This window comes from Cynocephalus volans, chromosome 13, assembly GCF_027409185.1.
Source record: "Cynocephalus volans isolate mCynVol1 chromosome 13, mCynVol1.pri, whole genome shotgun sequence".
In the NCBI taxonomy this organism is placed as follows: domain Eukaryota; kingdom Metazoa; phylum Chordata; class Mammalia; order Dermoptera; family Cynocephalidae; genus Cynocephalus; species Cynocephalus volans.
In genome coordinates this window covers 7,716,628-7,737,402 of record NC_084472.1, presented here as the reverse complement: position 1 = coordinate 7,737,402, position 20,775 = coordinate 7,716,628, and the positions used below count along the sequence as shown (strand labels likewise).

The 20,775-nt window shown below is 49.3% G+C and overlaps 1 protein-coding gene across 3 annotated transcripts; it reads right to left on the bottom strand.

Moving 5' to 3' along the window:
- Positions 1-595: 595 nt before the first annotated feature.
- PRELID3A (PRELI domain containing 3A) lies at positions 596-20,314 on the bottom strand. Of its 3 annotated transcripts, none has more exons than XM_063077169.1 (6): positions 20,250-20,314; positions 10,141-10,309; positions 9,039-9,128; positions 4,315-4,385; positions 4,109-4,211; positions 596-2,467 (listed from the first exon to the last, which is right to left on the bottom strand). In XM_063077169.1, exons 2-6 carry the CDS (start codon positions 10,276-10,278, stop codon positions 2,414-2,416), a joined length of 456 nt encoding a protein of 151 aa, XP_062933239.1. In that variant the 5' UTR covers positions 10,279-10,309; positions 20,250-20,314; the 3' UTR covers positions 596-2,413. The 3 variants fall into 3 exon arrangements, with proteins under 3 accessions (XP_062933239.1, XP_062933237.1, XP_062933238.1); XM_063077167.1 differs by lacking the exon at positions 20,250-20,314 and adding an exon at positions 19,670-19,882; XM_063077168.1 differs by lacking the exon at positions 20,250-20,314 and adding an exon at positions 19,696-19,882.
- Between the last annotated feature and the right edge of the window lie 461 nt (positions 20,315-20,775).

The following is a 20,775-nucleotide window of genomic DNA, read 5'->3' as shown; positions in this document are numbered from 1 at the left end:
TGGAAGTTACAAAGCCAACCAACCACACACCAAACAAGTATGGAAAGCAACTACTACTACTTTCCTAGTTTAATGACTGTCCACCTCAAGAAAAAAATTTTTAATTTGTTTAAAATGGAAAGCATAGAATGAAAAACCCAACACATGCAGGTGCTTACTTTTACCCTACTTCAGTCACCAAAAGTTTGAAGTGGCTGATGACTGACATTTACAACTGTCTGTGCCCTAAAAATGCAATCTTCCTCCAGAAACACACGGGGCCTCCGCATATCCTAGGCCTTGTAGAGGATCACACCTGCGCATAGACGTGGTCTCCAAAATCACAAATTTCCATGTCTCCCTTACAACGGAACTACCTCTGTACAATTTTTAGGTCATGGCCTCTACGAAGTTATAGAGCTGCCTTGAAACAGTGGAACAAGATGTTGCCACCAGAGAAAGTGTTGCAGACACCGTCCAGGGAGATGGTGCCGCAGTGTCACACCCTGACCTGCTGCCTCATGAGGCGCACAGAGGCGGCCCCAGGGCTGCAGGAATGAAGACGTGGACAGCTAATCCTCCAGAGCGAAGCAGAAAAATGACACGAACCAGTGTATGCAGCATGGTCCCATCTGTGTTTAATAAAAGAAGGAAAAGAAAGAAAACACACATATACTTTCACATGCGTGGAAAATTTCTGGAAGTCTCTATAAAAGGGGGGAGTTGACTGGCAGAGGGAGCAGGTGAGCCTTTACTCTCCAACAGACCAGTACTTTTTTTTTTTTTTTTTTTTTTACCATAAACATGGATTGCTTATATCTTAAAGTATTTACAATTTGTAAATTGAGGTTGTTTTAAATTATTATTTATAAATCGGTCTTGTTTTAAACAACTTTAGTTTTTTTTTTTAAATTTTTTTTGGTGGTTGGCCAGTTAAGGGATCCAAACCCTGGACCTAGGTGTTATCAGCACCACACTCTGGCCAAGTGAGCTAACCAGCCAGCCCCTGTTCTAAACAACTTTCATTTAAAGATAGTAGAAAAAAAGACGTTTTGCCTTTGCCCTAGAAATGCCCACAGAACCATAAGGAGAAAAACACGAACACAAACTTCTGACACTACAGGCAACAGCGACCCCAGTTCCCACGCAAAGCGAAAGCAGAGGGGCCTCAGGAAGAACGGCCACCACAGCCTGCCCAGCAGGCGAGGCAGTTCCAGAGCCCAGATGTCCCTGGGGCGGGGTGGGGATGGAGCGGGGGCTATTGCACAGTCCTTAGGAAGGGCAGTTAGATGCTGGTCTTGTGCCCACCTTCTGCAGAGAGCGGGGGGCACCTGCGGCAGATACTCCTGTCCCAGACTAGGCTGCAAACCCCGCCCAGCCTAGCTCTGCTTTTTCTCTTCTTTTTCTTTCCTTCCTTCTCCTTTCGTCTTTGATAGTTTGGATGAGGTCTCTGATTAAAGATGGAAGCAATTTAGCTCTGGTTTGTGAGGACCCGAGCAGACCCGAGGAGCCGACATTAGTGGCCATCACAGCCAGCACCCCTTGCACCCCAGGCCAGGCAGGAGTTCCCAGGGTGCTCAGCCTCAGGGTGAGGCCACCAGAGACGAAGGGCCCAGGGGCAGACCAGACCTTGGGGTCAAGCTGAAGGTCTCTGCAAACCTCAGCTTCAGTGACTTGGGGAAAATCAGCAAGAAGTTCCTAAAGATGCCTAGAGCCACATGGCTGTGCGCTGACCAAGGGGCAGATGCAGGCATCCTGGAGACAGGGACAGGGACGAGGCAGGAGGGTGAGGAGCCTCAGGCAGAGGGAAGCAGGAAGGCCTTCCTCTCTCAGGCATGAGGACATGCAGGGAGCGCTGGCCAGCCAGGCCAATCTGCCAGTGATGGTCCGGCCCAGGTGGCCCAGACGGCCCAGACAAGGAGCTGCGAGAAGTGGCTTTTGCCATGAACAGGAAAGGGCCGGTACAGCTGTGGCAAGTGAAAAGCTGGGCACAAAATATCTTTCATAAGAACATGTGCAAATTTACCCCAAATAAGAAATCCACCCGCCCCCATTAGATCAGCCTGGAACACTCTCCAGACCTGCTAAGGAACGCTTCTTCGCTAGCTATGCTCGAGCAGTGAAGGACGGTTTAAGTAACCAAGAGCCAAGGACAGCTTGCCAGAGACACCCAACTGCCTTCCTTGGACAACAGCGGCTGAGTTTCCCAAAGATCCTCCTGCCGTGAGATGAGGACGTGCAGCAGCAGGACAGAGCTAGTGGTCCTGCTGGCCAGGGAGAGCCGGGGCTGGAGACTCACGTGCAGCCGCGTGGCTTCGCATCCTCTGGCCACCATCGCTGACCACGTGCACGGCAGAGGAGAGGCCAGAATCCCCAACCCAGCCAGCGAGTGCCGTGGTCAGCACGCTTGTCACAGGTGCGGGTGCAGATGCCGTCAGCTTACAGCGCTTTCAGAATTCTCAATTATCCACTCAATAGCAGCCCAGCCCTGCAATGACACAGAAAGATTCAACAGGGCCGAGCCACCTGCCTCCACAGCCTGCAGTGGGCACTGCGGGGTGGGCACTGTGCGGCACAGGAGACGTGGCGGCCTTTCCCAGGCATCTTCCACCTCAGCACGCAGTAACTCAGGCTCAGAAAGGAGGGACAGGCTCAGTGACTGCAATTCTCTGCTGTGTCAGCAAATCAACAGCCACCTTGGCCTGTCCCAGCACCACACGCAAGGCCTCAGCCCAGAGAGGCCTGCCAGTGAGCCCCAACCTCCTGAGACCCCAGGCCGGGCTCCTGGGACGGCACCCCCACACCCCCACCAGCTGTCCCAGGCCTAAGGGAAGGACATCGCCCCAGGGACAGGGATCAATGTCAAATAGTAACCACCTATGGAGATGACGAAGATGGCTCCTTTCTCTTGCTAGGGCAGGTGTGAGTGCCTCTTAAGCCTTCAATACAACAACCCCAGTAAAGTGAAATGAAAGGAAGCCAATTCGGCCTCACTGAATTTACCCTGATTTTTTTCTCATAAATGGGTGTAAGGAGGCTTTGGACTCACTGAGTTCTCCCTTCCTCTTGGAATTTTTTTTTTTTCCAGTAAACATATAGGGCTCCCGCCCTAAGCCAAGCCCTGGGAACATAGAGATGAATAAAATTCCGTCCCCTCCCACAAGGGCTCTAGCACAGCTGAAGCCCTACATCTGGCCTTTGCTGCCCCCACGCCCTTGAACTGAGTGAAGCTACTGCCTACATTTCTTTAAAAATTGGGTAGACTGGCTCTTCCATTAGTGACTAGACTAAGTGCAAGCCACACACAGATCGGTGACTTCCGTGCAGGCTCAGGCATCACCGCACTGAAGCTGACAACGGAGACTGCTTCTGAGCAACACAATTGGGGGGCGGGGGAGGGTCGCGGGGAGGCCTGCGCCGTGAGCAGTGAAAGCAGAGGCCTGCCTGGCCAGCGGCACTGCCCCGAACGGGAGGGACACGTCCTTCCCCAGGCCACTGTTCCGTGGGCTCTGCTGGAGGGAGGGCAGCCTGACTCCTCAACAGTCTCTGCCCGCCTGGAGCCCAGCGGGAAGGGAGAGCCATGGACGGACTCCTGGGCTCCATCTTTCCTCCTGTCATCTCCACAGCTCACTCCCAAACCCTGCTGGAGGGGAGACGTGAAGCCGGCAGCTGACTGCAGGGAGGTGTCACGGCCGGAGAGGCTGGGCCAGAGCCACTGGTGCCCATTAAGTGTGAAGCTATGAAAGCCCACCATGCCCCCCGGCAGCAGCGGCCACACAGCCGCTCCCTGGCCTGGAGGGCGCGTCCCCGCCAATCAGATCACGGCCTCCAGCGTCTGGGCTCCCTGAGGCGGCGTTGCCTCAGCTGAGTCTTTGCTCCCGATTGCCCCACACTATCCCTGTGACAAGAGGCGTCCTGTGGCTCCCAGGGCCCCGCAGCGCATGCCCTCAGCCCCGGGCCGGCCCTGCCACTGGCGTTGGGTATAACTGGGAAATGCCAAGGCACTGCGAGCTCAGCTGAAGACGGAGCCTCAGCACTTGGGGGGGTTTATGGGACTCAAAATGTCACCCACTCAAGCTAGCACTTAACGACCAGAGTACACACAAGGCCCTGGGACCGAGGGACATACCTTCTTTGCATTGGATGATATTGTGTTGGCCATTAAACTTTCCAAATAGCCGCCGAGGCTGATCCCCGTGATGGTGATGGTGGCCTCCTGCGTGAGCACCGTCCTGCAGGAGGGCGACAAGTGAGGGCTGAGCGCCCTGAGGACGCCGCACCCGCCCTCACGCCTGGCCTTCCTTCACCGCGTCACTCCCAGGACCAGCGACTCACATGTCAGGGTTCTCCGGATGCGCTGTGTACACCAACCTCTCCTTAACTGACACCAAATTTGTGAGTGTGATCTTCGAAAAGAAGAAACAATGGCTTTAAGTTCTTTTCTCTTGCATCGCTTCCCAAACCATCCATCCACGCTCTTCCTTCCCCAAATCAGCACTTATTCGAGGCAGCACAGAAGAAACGCGTAGGCACAGGACACGCCACCACAGTAAGTCCTCAGGAAACCACAGCTTAGCTGTTCCTTCTGGCAGCCGTTGTCCTCTCTGCACACCCCGGCCCACACCCAGCAGGGCTCGGGCCTTCATGGCACTTTCAAACCACCAAAGCCATCAGCAGTTGTAGAAACAGACAAAATAGTCCTCAGTACCCAGAAAGCTTTCACCCACCCGTGCCAGACCCCGGCTTTGACGTACTGTCTGGTGGGACTGGATAGGACAGAGCCCTGGATCTGCACAAAGACTGTAGAGGTCCTGTCTCCATAAGTACCACTTCCTGTAAACAAACTAACTTCTCACTTACATGAATACTGTCCATTTAAACCTACTTAAAAGCTGGAGCTCTAGAACAGGACTAACAGAATTTTCTGTGATAACAACAATGTCCTTTATCTGTGCTGTCTGGTGTGGTAGCCATGAACACATGCAGCTAACGGACACCGGAAATGTGGCTAGTGTGACTGAGGAAAGACATTTTTTATTTTATTCACCCCTAACTAATTTAAACTTAAATGGCCACGTGTGACTGGTGGCCACCACGCAGCACAATGAAGCTCTAGAATGGTACTGTATTAGTCCATTTTGTGTTGCTGTAACAGAATACCTGAGAACAGAGCTTTATTTGGCTTACAATTCTGGGACAGCTGCATCTTGCATGGGCCTCAGGCTGCTTCTACTCATGATGGAAAAACAGCAGGCAGCTCGTGGGTACAAGCAGATCACATGGAGAGAGGAAGCAAGAGAGAGACAGGAGGTGCCAGGGTGCTTTAAACAATCAGCTCTCGTGGGAACTGAGCGAGAACTCACTCACGACCCCCCACCCCCAGGGAGAGCATTAATCCATTCATGAGGGATCCGCCCCCATGACTCAAACAGCTCCCACCACTGCCACATTGGGGATCAGATTTCCACATGAGTTTTGGAGGGGACAACACATCCAAACTCCATCAGGTATCATTGTTTAACTCAATTTGCCAACTCCAATAACCCATTGTTTTTGCCAATTCCAATAAAACGCTATTTTGTTTTAAGTTTAAGTAGGCAAAAGTTTAAGTAATCCAAACTTTTGTTGTTGTTTAAAAAGATGACCTGTAAGGGGATCTTAACCCTTGACTTGGTGTTGTCAGCACCACGCTCTCCCAAGTGAGCCACGGGCTGGCCCTAGTAATCAAAACTTTTAAAAGTGTAAGTGGTCACCTTTCAGCAGTGATAAACACGTACTTTTTTGCTTATGGAATAATTTCTCACTGAAATCCTCCCCTGGTTTGCCATCCTGATGAAAGTGGTTAGTGGGGAGTCTCTTTCCTCCTGCTAAGCACAGTTATCAAGAGACTCTTGTGTGCAATTACTACACTGGATGGAAATATTTAACAATATCTATTAACAAACTCTGATGAGCTGTTGTCATTTTATGTGCAATATTTTTATGCCACTGTATTTTATAAATCTCATTTCCCATCATTAGTCTTCATAACAATCCTATGGGGTTTGTTCTTCCTCTTTATGTGAGAGCATGAGACTCAGAAAACGTAAATCACATCCCAGTCCTACAACCACCCAGGGGTCACTCCGGGATGTGGGTGCACATCTGTCCTGCTCCACACCCTGCTTCCTATCCACTAGACCTCAGTGTGGCATCAACCGTCCTCTTCACTGACAAGTAAGCCGTCTGGAAGGAGAAGGTGCAATTTCCCAAGTATAGAATTTTCTGGGCAGAGGGACCAGAATACATCAACTGTCAGGAATGGCAAGGGGCACTGGCCGAGAGGACCCTGACAGGCTCCCAGGACTCCATGCTTAGGACTATGTGGGACCAGGGCAGCTGGAATGGGGGGGTGCTGGCAAAGGTCCCAGATGGTATAGTATGGAGTTTGGGCTTTATCCTGGAAGTGGTTTGGAAGCTTCCTTCTCCACAAGGTGTGGCCGGCCAGGCAGAGGATGGACACACAGACATGGAGAGGCTCTGGCTGGAGGTTGGGCCCAAGGTTCCCACAGCCTCCTTAGAGGCTCAAAAATGCTCCAGAGATGCCCTTGCGGGGGGGGTGGGGATGAGTCACCCCAAAGGCCCACAACAGCTCCGTCTTTGTTTTAAACTCTGAGCCCTGCAAAGGATGCTGAGAAGATGGGGACGTCCCTACTGCTGCTCTGAGAACTGGCCCCACTGCACCAACTCACAGCACTGCCTGCCCCACCCAGCAGCCCATGTCACCCCAGCCTCACTGCAGCCCCCATGGCCTTGCACCCTCAGTGTCAGACCTGAACGACCACTGCCCACTATGGTCACATGCCCCACAGGGACTTTTACTCAGCACGTCCAAAACCAAGCTTACCCTCTCTTCTCACACCTGCCCCCACGACAGCACACCATGCAGCCTGGTGCCCCTCCCACCCATGGTCTAGCCCTTCTCCCCCAACTTCACCCACCACCCATGCCCAGGCAGCCTCTTGCCACCTCTCACCTGGACTACTGCCCCCCTGGACTACTGGTCTCGCCAGCTCAGGTCCCAACGTCCCCCAGTTCTCTCTCCACAAAGCTGCCAGAGTGGTCTTCCCAACACACAATCTGATTACATCACCCTCCTGCAACAAACTCTCAATGGCTCCCTATCACTGCAAAACAGAACCTCAGCTCCTCTGCCTTTTGTGATTGTATCCCAGCCCCTCTCCAGCCTCATCTCTCCCATACCACCTGATGATCCCTCATAAATAGATTAATGCTCTTCCTGGGGACACGGGGGCCCAAGTGAGATCTCACTCTATTAGTTCCCATGAGAGCTGGTTGTTTAAAAGACCCTAGCACCTCCCCTCTGTCTCGTTTCCTCTCGCCATTTGATCTACTTGTACCCGCTGCTGGCTGCCGCTTTCCACCATGAGCAGAAGTAGCCTGAGGTCCATGCCAGATTCAGCTGTCCCAGAATTGTAAGCCAAATAAACTTCTGTTCTTTATAAATTACCCATGTAGAGTATGCATAAAGCAAATGTACTTCACAGGGCCTGGTTTTCCAAAGCCTTGCAGTTTCAAATATTGACCTTACAAAAACCAGGAAATTTTCCCCAGGCTATTTAGTCTCTGTTGTAAGATAAAGAGTTGTAACACAGCAAGGCTGGTGGTTCAAAGACAGACAAGTTACTGATTGATATATAAAGATACTGGGAAGCTGTGTAGGGAGAAGAAATGTTTGCTAAAATCAAGCTTTCGTTAGTGGATCGACTTAATTGCATGTTACCAGCTTCTATTGTTAAACTTGTTAAATGGTACTTAGCAAAAACCCCACCTATGTTCTCTTCCTGTAGCTTCCTGATCTGAAGAGTGAATGTGGGAAGAGAACCCCAATTTGTGAGTAATTTCCCAAATGGAAGGAACACCTTGCTCTTGAGGGTTCTGGGAGATTAACCCCTTTTGGGGGCATCTCACTGCTCAGAAGAGATGGGCTTTGAGTAATCTTTGGCAGCTCCATCACCCAGGGGAAAAGGGGTGACAAATCCGTAGGAGGCAAAGCAACATATCCAGTCTCGAGTATTCTGTTATAGCAACACAAAACAGACTAAGATACCACCTTCCTCTTCTTAGTCTCCAGTACTGATTTTTGTGGTTCCCCGGGTAGCCAGTGCTAAGGCTCAAGGGTGCCCACTGCTAGTCTGTCTGGAGAACTCCTGCCAGCCTTCAGCTGCCAGCCTACCTGTTAGCTCCTCTCTCATGGCTGCGTCAGGGCTCCTGCCCTGGCTGTTTACATGCCTCCATCCATACAGTTGGCTCATATGCCCACCCATGGCACACAAAGCCAGTGAGGGCAGGAAGGTCTTTTGATCCTTGCATTCCCTACCCCTAGCATGGCACCTGACACATGGGAGGTGACTGATCCTGTTGGTGGAACCTATAAATGAATGAGGACTTGAACCACCACCATGGTGCAGGGACAAAGGTGGGCCAGAAAGAGGGACATGTGGGCAAGGAGAATGCCACAGAGGCACCATGTTATGATTTCACCCGCAATAGCCCATTTCTATCTTTGCTAAAAATTAGTAACATTTTATGAAATAAACCATTTCTCTAGCCCATGCATTTTCCCCAGTATGTTGTTTGAATTTGCATTAGACCAATATGCATTGTTTTAACTGAGAGAAGTGAGAGAAGAGTGAATGGGAAAGTACTTTTAAACACAACCGCCAACAGTCATCCCAGCTGCTGGGGCACGGGAAAGTGGTTATCCTGGGGGAGAGGAGCACGGAGCGGGGACCAGGGGGCTGGTCACGTTCTGTTGCTTGATCTGCCTGCTGGTTACTCAGTGAGTCTGTTTTGTGACAAGCCATCCTCATGCACATTTTTCTATACATTTATTATACTTGAATAAAAAGATAAAGAAAATACTCTAAATTAATTCAGCCTTTTAAAATAAATACGCAACACTTAAACCAACGGTGGGCTAGAAATAAAATTAGATGAAGGCGTGCTCCATCACTGAGAAATATTAAGCACCTTCCTCGTCTTAGGCCATTGCTTACATTGGAGGAACAAAGTTCCATTTTCTTTTCCACTGGATCCACAACAGAATATTCTCTGATGTATGTCAAAGTCCTACTGGTCCCCAAAATCTAAAAAACAAAGCAAAACTAGCATGATTATGTGTTAAAAATTCCATTTAATTTCATCAAGCACAGAATGCTATTTCATTGGCTCATTAATTCATGTATTTATTCAACAAATGATGTAACAGGGGGCACTGCCATGGACAGAAGAGACAGAAGCCCTGTCTTCAGGGTGCTTTGCTCCAGCAGGTGACAGACACTGAACAGATAAATCTATTCAAACAAAGTTGAGTATGTGACAGTCATAAATGCTTTGACAAAAAATGAAACAGGGTAAGGTCCAGGGAGCCCTGGGCGTGCTGTTCTAGACACAGCAGCCAGGGAAGCTCCAGGAATGGAGGTGCCACAAAGAGCCCTGGGGTCATTGGGCCAGGCCACAGGACATCACAGGCCCTGACACAGGAGCCTGTGTGACCTCCAGGATCAGCAAGGGCTGACAGGAAGGGAGGGAGACACACCAGGGCCTCAAGGCCATGTCAGGACTTGACTCTTCGGGGAGGGGAAGTTGTCCTCAGATTTACATTTTCAATGGACTCCTTGGTGGCTTCTCTTCTGAGGAAGAGGTTTTTTATGGGCTAAATTGTGTCCCCCCAAAATTCACATGTTGAAGCCCTAACCTCCAGCACCTCAGAATGTGACTGTATTTGGAGACAGGGCCTTTAACGAGGTGATTAAGCAAAAATGAGGTCAGATTGGTGGGCCCTAATCCAGTATGACCTGCCCCCCTAAGAAGAGGAGAGTAGGACACAGAGACCCCAGGTTGCATGTGTAGAGAGGGACAGCCTGGGACCCACGACAGAGGCCTGGAGCAGATGGCTCCCTCAGGGCCGTCGAGGAAACCCACCCTGCCCACACCTCCATCTTGGACCTGACGCCTCCAGAAGTGTGAGAAAACACGTGTCCTTCTGTGGCATGTCGTGGCGGCCGCCCCAGCAGGGGAAGGCCGAGTGTGGGGGTGGGGAGCTGGGGGAAGGACTGGAGGCGCACCATGGAGAAGCCCCCGGCGGGGCAGGCTCACCGCTCTGGCAAGGCTGGGCAGCCCCCACTCGGTGCTGAGCAGGCGCTGACTGTGCAGCCGGCCGCGGCCATCCACGCTGCGCTCCAGCACGTCCACACCCACCACGCAGGGGTTCAGCGGGTTCGGGTACTTCCTCATGGCCGCCTTGATGACCGTGTCCCAGGGGTGGCTGGCGGGAAACACACAAGCAGCCGGCTAAGCTGTGAGCCAGAGACGAGAGCAGCAGCGACGCTGGCAGGAAACACTGTTCACTTTATTTTATTTTATTTTGTCAATATACAATGCGGTTGATTATTGTGGCCAATTACCGGAACCTACCTCCCTCCTCCCTCTCCCCGCTCCCTCCCAACAACCTCATATCTGTTCACTTGTTGTATCAACTTCAAGGAATAGTCATTGTTTTGTCTTCTTCCCTCCCCCCCCCAGTTTATTTGTGTATTTATTTATTTTTAGCTCCTACAAATAAGTGAGAACATGTGATATTTCTCTTTCTGTGCCTGACTCATTTCACTTAATATAGGCATAACATTACCTGACTTTAAGCTATACTACAAAGCTATAATAACCAAAACAGTACGGTACTGGCATAAAAACACACACACTGATCAAGGGAATAGAATAGAGAATCCAGAAATCAACCCACACACTTACTGCCATCTGATCTTTGACAAAGGCACCAAGCCTATTCACTGGGGAAGAGACCGCCTCTTTAGCAAATGGTGCTGGGAGAACTGGATATCAATATGCAGGAGAATGAAACTAGACCCATACCTCTCACCATACACTAAAGTCAACTCAAAATGGATTAAAGAATAAATATACACCCTGAAACAATAAAACTTCTTAAAGAAAACATAGGAGAAACACTTTAGGAAGTAGGACTGGACACAGACTTCATGAATATGACCCCAAAAGCATGGGCAACCAAAGGAAAAATAAACAAATGGGATTATATCAAACTAAAAAGCTTCTGCACAGCAAAAGAAACAATTAACAGAGTTAAAGGACAACCAACACAGTGGGAGAAAATATTTGCAAAATATACATCTGACAAAGGACTAATATCCAGAATAGACAAGGAACTCAAACAACTATTCCTGGTTTTAATGAAAGTTTTATTCAAACAAATATGAGGACGAATCCGGCTCCAGGCCAGACCTGGATGCTGTGAGCTTTCCTTCCAGGCAGGGATGGGGCAGCACCCCCCGCCACCCACGCACACTGGGCTTGGTGCAGTTGCTGCAGGACACTGAGGCCCAGGCGACCTGCCCAGGTGACCAGCTGGGCTCCCACACACCTCACACCAGGCTCGCGCCATGCCTGGTCGCCTGGTTGCCTCCGCCGGTGGGCTCCTTTTGCGACCCTGGGCGGAGCAGTTTTCCTCCACTCCGATTCAGCCCTTTTCCTCTCCCAGTCCTTTCTTCGCCTTCCCCCGGCCCCTCCCCCATCCACCAGGGCTTCTCGGCAGTGACACAATACTCCCCATCTCGCTGTGTGTCCCCTGACCCTCAACCGGGCTATTCCCCGGGGGGCGGGGGACACGGGGGAGCCAGCACCCTGTCAGCCTCCCGCTCAGTGCCACTGCAGTGCACCAGAGCTGGTGTGACTTCCAGGTGGGCTGATGTCCGGCCTCACCACCTGGACACCCGACAGCAGCACAATATTGTAAAAGAAAAACTCACCTGCCTGCTCCTATCCAGAGCAGGCTACTGCTCCCAGCTACTCACGGGCTACTTTGTTCCAACTGCCGAAGGGTATATGACTTGAAGCAAACACATTTTTTTTTTTTTTTTTAACCAATTATAATATGTTCAATTTTTGAAAAGTATGAAGATATTTAAAATCATCTACAATTCCACGCTCCAGAGATAACCACCATCAACATCCTGGGATGCATCCTTCCCCTCACGTCCCCACAAATGCCTGGACTTCGTCAAGCTTCGCCAGTCCAGGAGGATAGTCAGGGCACAGGGGCAAAGGGCCTAAATGCCGCCTGCTCACTGCACCCACCTGCTGATGCAGGCTCCCAGCCCTGCCACTCCCCTGGAATCTGTGGGAGTCTCCAAAGTATCCCCAAGCTCTCACTGAGGCTTTCCCTCCTTTTCTGCTGCTTCTCTGGCCCTCAGCCCTTGCACTAAGGGGACTGAATACCCTTCTCCCTGTTTAATTTCCTGCCACCAGAGAGGTCCCAAGCCAGGTAACATCTACCCACTGCTTTCCAGAGCTCTGTGCTTGTTTATGCCTGAAACCCACTGGGGTCAGACATACATCTGATGGGAGCAGGGTCACCACAACACATTCAGCATGGACCTCCCCCTAGACTGCTGAGGAGCTCTATCAAGTCAGCTTATCGGCCTAATTGCCCTAATTCTTCCTTCCTTCAGGATGTGCTGTCTCCCAGGAAGTCTCTGAACCTCCTGCAAAGATAAGTATACGTCCACAATACCATCATTTCTCCAGATAGGCCCAGACAAGTTTGAACAGCATCTCCAAAGTTGACCAGCCCAGATGCAAGACCCAGACACACACACACATGCACGTGTGCACATGCAGTTCTTAAAAAATTAAACTGGAATTATACCAATTAATGGATTTATCATCTGCTTTTTATAAATTAAAAATGAACATTTTCCTAGAACATGAAGCTATTTTCAATAATATGATTACAAATAGCTGCACAATAGGTCATCCTGTGGATATTCATATTTAACTGGCTCCCTACGGTAGATTATTTAGATTGCATCCAATTTTGCACTGTAAATTAAAGATAATAGTGAGCATTTGTGTACATTACTCTTTCAACATGTCTAATTTTTCCTTAGGATAAATTTCTAGAAACGGAATTGCTAAATCAAATATCAAAGATTATGAACATATTGAAGTTTTGTTCTATATTTGATACTGTTTTTAAATATAAATGGCTGATCATTAATCTATTTTACCCTCATAAAACTCTCATCCTAGGTGGAAAAGTGGGCTGTAGGGCCCAGATGAGAACTGGGTCTCCCAGCTCCCTACCCTGTTCTTTCCACGACATTAATAGCCTCTGCATTATCAGGGCCTGGTCTAGATCCCTTCTCTTTCACAAAGAAATGCTTAGGCTCAGTTTTTCAAACCATGGCATCCTGTCATGAAGTGAATGCATCCTCTGGCTTTAACATGAAGAAATGAAGCAGCAGAGATGTGGCTGGTCCTGGTCACTCTGTAGAACACACTGAGAGTTCCAGCCCTTTCTCCTCTCTGAGGTTTAAGGGAAGATCTGTCAAGGACATAATGGATCTAGGTAAGGAAGCATAATCTAGAGATACGTGAAAAGCATCAGGGATCCCGGTCACATTAAGAGGGTCTTCTCTACAAACAGTCATGAGCTTCTAGGTTAAGTTCCTTAGCCACGTTCCCATGTAAGTCATTATTTGAAGCAGAATAGTCTATGTCTTCTAAAATTAAGCTTAAAACTGTCTAAAAGTTGAGAAAGTTTTGCGTTAAGTTTATCTCAAAGTTTCTTCCATATAAAAATCTTGCATCTTTCTAGCTGATGATTTAAACTAAAAACAACCTGTTTAAAATACTCAATAAATAATTCCACTAATTACAGCAGGATGACCACACAAGTTAACATAGTCATCAGCACTGGAGGAAAAGGATAAACATAACTGTAACATCTTAAAATAGCAAGGTTTAAGTACAGGATAATAGCACACACCTTGGTTAAAGAAAAGAGCCTGACACCCACTCGATCGGCAAAACCCCAAAAGTCTGGCAATCCCAAGTAGTGGAGAGGGTATAGGATACAGGAAGACATGATGTGCTCCTGGGCACATAAACTGGCATAAGCACTCGGGAGAGCAATTTACCGAGAGAAGTTGAAAACGGGCATCCCCGGCCCCCTGGTCAGGGCGCATCAGGCCTTGTTTAGGCACACAGCAATTGGTTGACGTTTGCTTTCAGGAGAAGCTTCCCAGCTATGCTGCAGGAGCCACCTCCCCCTGCAGTTCACGGGGACCCTGGTGGTCTGAATCCTGTCTCCAAAGAGGCCTCTGCTGCCACCCACCGCGGAAGGCTCCAAGCAGCCCCCAGCGGCGCAGGAGGTGGGAAGGAGTGACAAAGTGCTCTCTGCACGCACAGCCAGGGCTTCGAAAAGATAAAGCAGCGGGAACTTATATGCTGTCCAGGATCCCCTTAAAGTGACCCAGGGTCCCTGCAGCGAGCGGGGACACCGATGAAACCAGACAGGCAATGAGAGGGTAACTGTTCACCTGGGAGATGGCACCGGGCCCACGGTACCATACTCTCTCCACTTTCGCATATTACTGAAATGTCCTTAATAAAAAGTTAAAAAAAAATTTAAAAGATGCAGGCAACCACAGACAGGACAGAGAGCTCGCTATACCCTATGGGTTCTTGGAGTGTGGCCACCCCGGGCGCCAGGCCTTCAGGAGCCCTGCTGCGCCCTGGGCAGCAAGGCCAGGTCCTCTCGGGATGTCTGTGATGGTAACCGCGACGCAGTTAATGTTATTACCAGCTGACCCCGGAGGACTCATCTCTCTGCCCTTCCGTGCTAGGGACGGGGGAGCCGAGGCGTGGGGCCAGCTGCGGGCTCATCCCCACTGCCACTATCCTACCTAAAGAACAACGCAGACTTGGGGATTTGGCAGACTTTTCTCGAAAATTACCAAAGTGAGCCTGTTGCTTTAACAAATACAACTGGTAGCATTTGCTGCCAAGGATAAAATTTGATCTTTCGAGTGAAAATTGGAATTTTAGAAACCTTGTATGTGTTCCATGAACTTGATGACTGTCCTATACTGCAAAACTCAATGGACCCGTACATCCCAAATGACCCATGCAAGATGTCCCTAAATCATACAGGGTAAAACACGCATTCAGAGTACAAGGCAGGCCAATGGGTTTTAATGTAACTGAGCTCATTGCTCTGCTAATATGGTTTAAGACGTTTATACTGCAACTAACTTTTAAGAAGCTACTACTTGTTTGTCATAGTAGCAAAGAAGGGCCAGGATTACCTAAAAAGACTAGTAAAATGCTCCTACCTTTTCTGACTATGTATTTGTGTAAGGCTTGGGTTTATCCACATACTTCAACAAAAACAATATACTGCAGAAGCATATAAGAGAATCAAGCTATCTTCTGTTAAGCCAGACATTATAGCTATTAGCTTAAAAACAAAAACACAGTGCTACTCTTCTTACTAATTTTTGGGAAAAATCGTTTTTTATTTAAAATGTTGTTAATGCAATAGGCTTATTATTGAAATTTTAATCAATTGATGTTTTCATTTTATCAATTTTAATTTCTAATATGGTAACTATTGATAGGTATAACCCACATAAACAAAAACCATTTGGGGCCCCCAATATTTTCCAAGAGAGTAAAGAGCTCCTGAGCATGAAGAGCTGAAGATTTGCTGGCCTAAATGGGCCCTTGAATGAAATATGATGTGTAATAAGGAGAAAAACTTAATGTTCCTCCAATAAGAGAAAGGACAAACTGTTGCACATTCATACAATGGAATGTTTTACAGCTATTATAATCAATCTGTATCTTTTTTTTTTTTTTTTTGTGGCTGGCCAGTACAGGGATCTGAACCTTTAGACCTTGGTGTTTTGGTGTTATCAGGAGTGAGCTAACTAGCCAGCCCAATATATCTACTCATACAGATATCCGTAGATAAATATCACAACATGTATGGATCTCAAAAACATACTGTTGAGAAGATTGTCAAAAGATCTGTACAAGATGCTATTGACTTCTATTTTAGAAAAACAAACGATATTACATATTTTACATAGACAGATGCACACATATATGTAGTCAAATGGGCCTTTGGAACACAGACCTTCAGAAGGATACTCTCTAAATTCTAAATTCATCATCTTGGCTACCTGTGGAGAGAGGGGAATGGCAGTGGGGAGGGGTAAGGGACACTTCAACTCTTACCTGGAATGTTCTATTTCTCTTCCCTGCTGCTGGCTAAAAAGCAAGCCTGCTTTAGGCAGCATCTCCCCCAGAGCCCTTACTGCCCTGAGATGGACATCACCTGCTGGAGACCTTTCCTGGCAGCTGCTGGAATCAAAGGCATGTGTAAAGCCTCAAATCCTGCTGGAAACCTGCTTGGGACAGGCTCTGTTACTGAAGATTTTGTCACAGGTCTGCCTGAAACCTCAGACAATGCTGGGAGGATGAAATTTATAAACTTGCATTTATAAACCCTGGTCATTTTTAAATGTACCTTTCTATGTTTTGGTCCTATATTTTAAGATACTGTTTATACTATTCTAAAGCCTGTCTGTAACACATACTTTAATTCAGTTGGCATTCCCAAAGGGCTGTTTCTGTAGAGTGTGTACGTTGCTCCCTGCTGTGTCTGATTTTGAGGCCCATGGGGTTTCTGGTGAATGTGGACACAGGAAAAAAAACTTGGTAAGACCAGAAGTGTTTGTGCCTTTCAGGAGTAAATTTATTAATTTCCAATTAGATATTCACCTGACATTACAACAAACATTCAAAGAAAGAGAAAGGTCTATAGTCCTCAAAGAAAAAATCAGGAATTTCAAGGGACTAAGCAAGAGGGGAGCTGCACTTAAGTCCAGCCAGAAAGCCAGGCTTCCCGTTTTGTACTGGTGAACAGATGCTCTTCACCTCACAGGACTACGCCACTCACAGCCTGTTCAACCACAGGGGCTGCCCGAAATCATCCTCCACCAGCAGCAGTCCACGTTTGTCAAGTTTCATCTGACCCTTCATTTTTAAGTTCAAACATCAATGGCAGGAGATCAGCAGCTAGTCCACAGCAGCTCGGGGGCTGACTGGGATTCCTTTGGCAGACAGCTGCCCTCGTTTTGGAAGGGCATCTGGTCTCCTGTGTGAGATTCCTCAGCACCAGGCACTGGCAGGGTGCCAGAAATAAAGGTGTCAGGAACAAAGGCCCAACACATGCTACTCCATGGTTGAACCTCAAAAAAAGGTTGCTACATGGAAGAAGCCAGACACAAAACACTACACAGATTATGTTTATATGAAATATCCAGAAAAGGCAAATCTGTAGAAACAGAAAGCAGATGAGTGACCACTAATGCGCATGAGGGGGTCTCTGTAGGACAATGGAAATGTTCTAAAACTGGACTATGGTGATGGTTGCACTAAAAATATAAATTTTCTGGACAGAGGCTTCCAGTCAACATGGTGGAACAGACGGTCCCCAGCATCACTCTCTCCCACAAATCAACCAATTTATAACTATTAAAAAGCAACAACAACCAAGCTGGGGCCACTAGGGCTCAGGGGAAGAGGAGGAGAGACCTACAGAGTGCACTGAAGGCAGGAGAAGCCATGATGAGAGAAAGAAAAAACCGCTCTGACCATTTCAAGCCCTGGCCGCTTCCAGGCTGGAGCTGCTGAGCACACGGAGCAGGAGCCAGCAAAAGCCGCAGCTGTGCCCTTTGGAGAGAGTTGCTTGGAAGTGGCAGGGGAGAAGAGGGCCTTGATGGGCCCCAGGATAGTAAGACCACTAATAGAGTTCCCGTGGACCCACATAGGACCAAGGAGCCATAACAACTGAAAAAAAGGAGCCACTCAGAGGCCAATGAGTCATTGCAGGGGACCAGTGCATGGCTCATCCCACTGTAAGTGTTTGGAGTGTGGGGTGGTGGGAGAGACGGGCCCACTGAAGGAACACTGGGGCACAGCAAGGACAGGTGATCTGCCCCCAATCAGCACAGGACCACTCAGAGGAGACTCGTCAGGACTATAGAATTGCATGGGGTGCAGTATGATGAAAAGACTCAGGCCCAGACCAGTTTCCACTCAACCCAGGTGTACTGGATTTCACAAGAGCCAGAAGTACCTATAAAGTCAACCATTAAAACCTGAACTGCACAAAAAGCCTTCCCCAGAGAATCAGCAGCAAAATAGTAATTTACCTCAACTACAGAGCTCAAGTGCTGTCCCCACAGAAAGTCCCCCCATTTTAGAAGTAAGCCAAGAACAACAAATTAGTTCCCTGTAGAGTTTAAGTGGTGGGAACAGCAAATAATCCAATACAGAACTGAAAGAAAAAACAAAGTACCCACACACTAGAGACAAAGTTTGATATTAACTAGTAAAGGTCTCTCATCACCAAGGAGCACCTATAAAACCTAGAAGGACAGGAAGTCCCCTGGACAACCAACCCAGGGAGCAGGGAGGGATGGGGGCCTTAGCCATGCCCTCCCCCCACCCAACACCCACAACCAGCCTACAGTGACCACCAAGCCACCGCAGGAAGCGCCTAGGGCTCCCGAGCTGAGGCGGTTGGGGGGGGGGGGGGCTGAGGGCTTCAGCCACATCCCTCTGACATCTGCACCCAGCCCAGAAATGACCAAGCCACCGCTGGAAGCCCCCTGGTCTCCCCTGCAGGAACAAGGGGGTGCCACAGGCCACAACGCCACCCCTCCTCCTCCCTTCTTCTGCCACCCCATTTCCTTCCCCTTCTCCCCCTCCCTCCAACTGCTCCACATATCATAGAACGTAAAAAAAAAAAAGTAATATTCATAAATAAACTTAATTTTTTAAAGTATAAAAATAAAAATAAATTTTCTGTAAATTTACTAAAAATTGGTGAATTGTACACTTGAAATGGGTGAATTTCATGGCTTAAAAAATAAATGGTGGTTACCAGCTGTAAAAATCTTCAGAACTATCAACAGCTGACAATTCACTTATGCATGTCAACCAACACTTCCCTAACCTCTAGGGCAGTCCTCCACGTCCCCAAGAGAAAGCTGAGCCCCGCTGCCCCGGGCGACTTAACCTCTCCCCTCCCCCACCGCACAGATGGTGCAGTTTGTCCCACCCCCAGGAGAACTGAGAAGAGGCTTTCATCTGGTCTCTCAAGGAATCCCACTTGAGAAAGGCGGCAGGCTGTACAAGAAAACTAGATCTCATCCTGTCTGAAGATTTCATAAAAAATCATTTCAGAGGTTTCCCAACCACTTGATACATTTTAATTGTTTTACATTTAAAAAGCCAAAGAATGACAATTTTGTTTCATGCAATATTTTTCCAAAAACGAAATGCATCTGTAAGTGAGGTCAGAGAATTAAAAAACCTTTGTTCTTTTAAAAAAATATTAAAGAATGATTTCAGAGAGGGCACTTTAAACAGTGCGCAGTTTCCCATGCTGCCTAGGAGGCCTTTCACGCCTCCGAGCGAATTCGGGATCAAGGCGCCCCACATGCCTTCTTCCCATGGAGCTCCCTCCCGAGCTCACAGCCGCATGCGGACCCTCCATAAAACATGCCGAACGTTTACGACAGCCTGCTGCAGATCTCCGGTACATGCCGAGCCAGGACCCCCCGGCCCCTGCCTCACAGGACAGCAGGGTGCGGCGAGGCGTGGTGGGGCGAGGCCTGCCTCGGGACACAGCGGGGCGCCCCCGCCATCCTCGCCGCTGCAGCCAGCACGGGCTCCGCGGGGTCGCTCCCCAGCCACTTCCCTCTCCGGGACGCCGAGGCCCGCAGCCTGGCCTCACCCGAACACGTGCTCGGAGCTCCAGACCTTCATCGCCGCCGGCCGCCTGCGCAGGGCACGGGCTCCTCGCTCCCGGCTCCGCGGCTCTCGGCTCCGGGCTGCGGGGCTCCCGGCTGCAGGGTCCCGGCTCCCGGCTCCCGGCTCCGCGGCTACCGGCTCCGCAGCTCCGGGCTACAAGATCCCGACTCCGCGGCTCCCGGGTTCCCGGCGCCTTGTGGCGAGGCGGAGGGGCGGGGCGCTCGCAGGCACCGCCCTCCTGGCCACGTGACCCGGCTGGCTGCGGGACGCCGCGGTCTGGCCGCGGGGGACTTGCGGGCTGCGGGAAGGAGCGCAGCCGCAGCCGCAGCCGCTGCAGGGGCGGGGGCGGGGCCCATCCGTATGCAAGTCGTCTAAATTCTCCCTGAGCCCCTTCCAAGCACTCCGGTTTCTATGGTTGTGGAAGATTCATGAAAAACAGAATCTCCTGCCAACCCCAAAAATTCTCTCCGCAGTAGAAAGAACGAAAACAGTTTGGGTATTAAATAAGCATGAAGCCAAAATGTGATGCGCTGACGAGACTGCAAAAACAAAAGAAATCCCACCTTTTTATAAAACAGCCAGAAGATGCAACCCATTACCCCCATGTTCTCGGGGTACGCAATGAATGGTCCTCAAAGAAGAGGACTTGCCAGCACCGTTTGTAGCTGAGTTCATCCTCGAGTCACTGGTAACTGGAGTGGCTGTTTGTGTTTACCGATCGCCTTTATTCAGAGAAGAAGAGTGTTTCTGTTTTATTTTGTTTTGGTGCCTGGCCGCTTGCGCAGTTGGTTAGAGAACATTCTTCTAATGCCAAGGTCACGGGCTCGGATCCCCGAGCCGACCAGCCAGAGAACAGCAGGAACTCCTCCCACCTTTGGGACACGAGGTAGGTTTGCAACTTGAAGCCAGGTGGGCTCCTACCCTCCCGTGAAACTGGGAGATAGGAATGCTATCTTCCTGATGGTAACATTTCAAAGACACGGCTCCCAAATCCTCGAGAAAAAGACATTCCTGGCTTGTCAAACTGGGAAAAGGCATGTCTAGCTTTTAAAAACATCTACCTACATCTCAAAAAGACAATTTGCGATT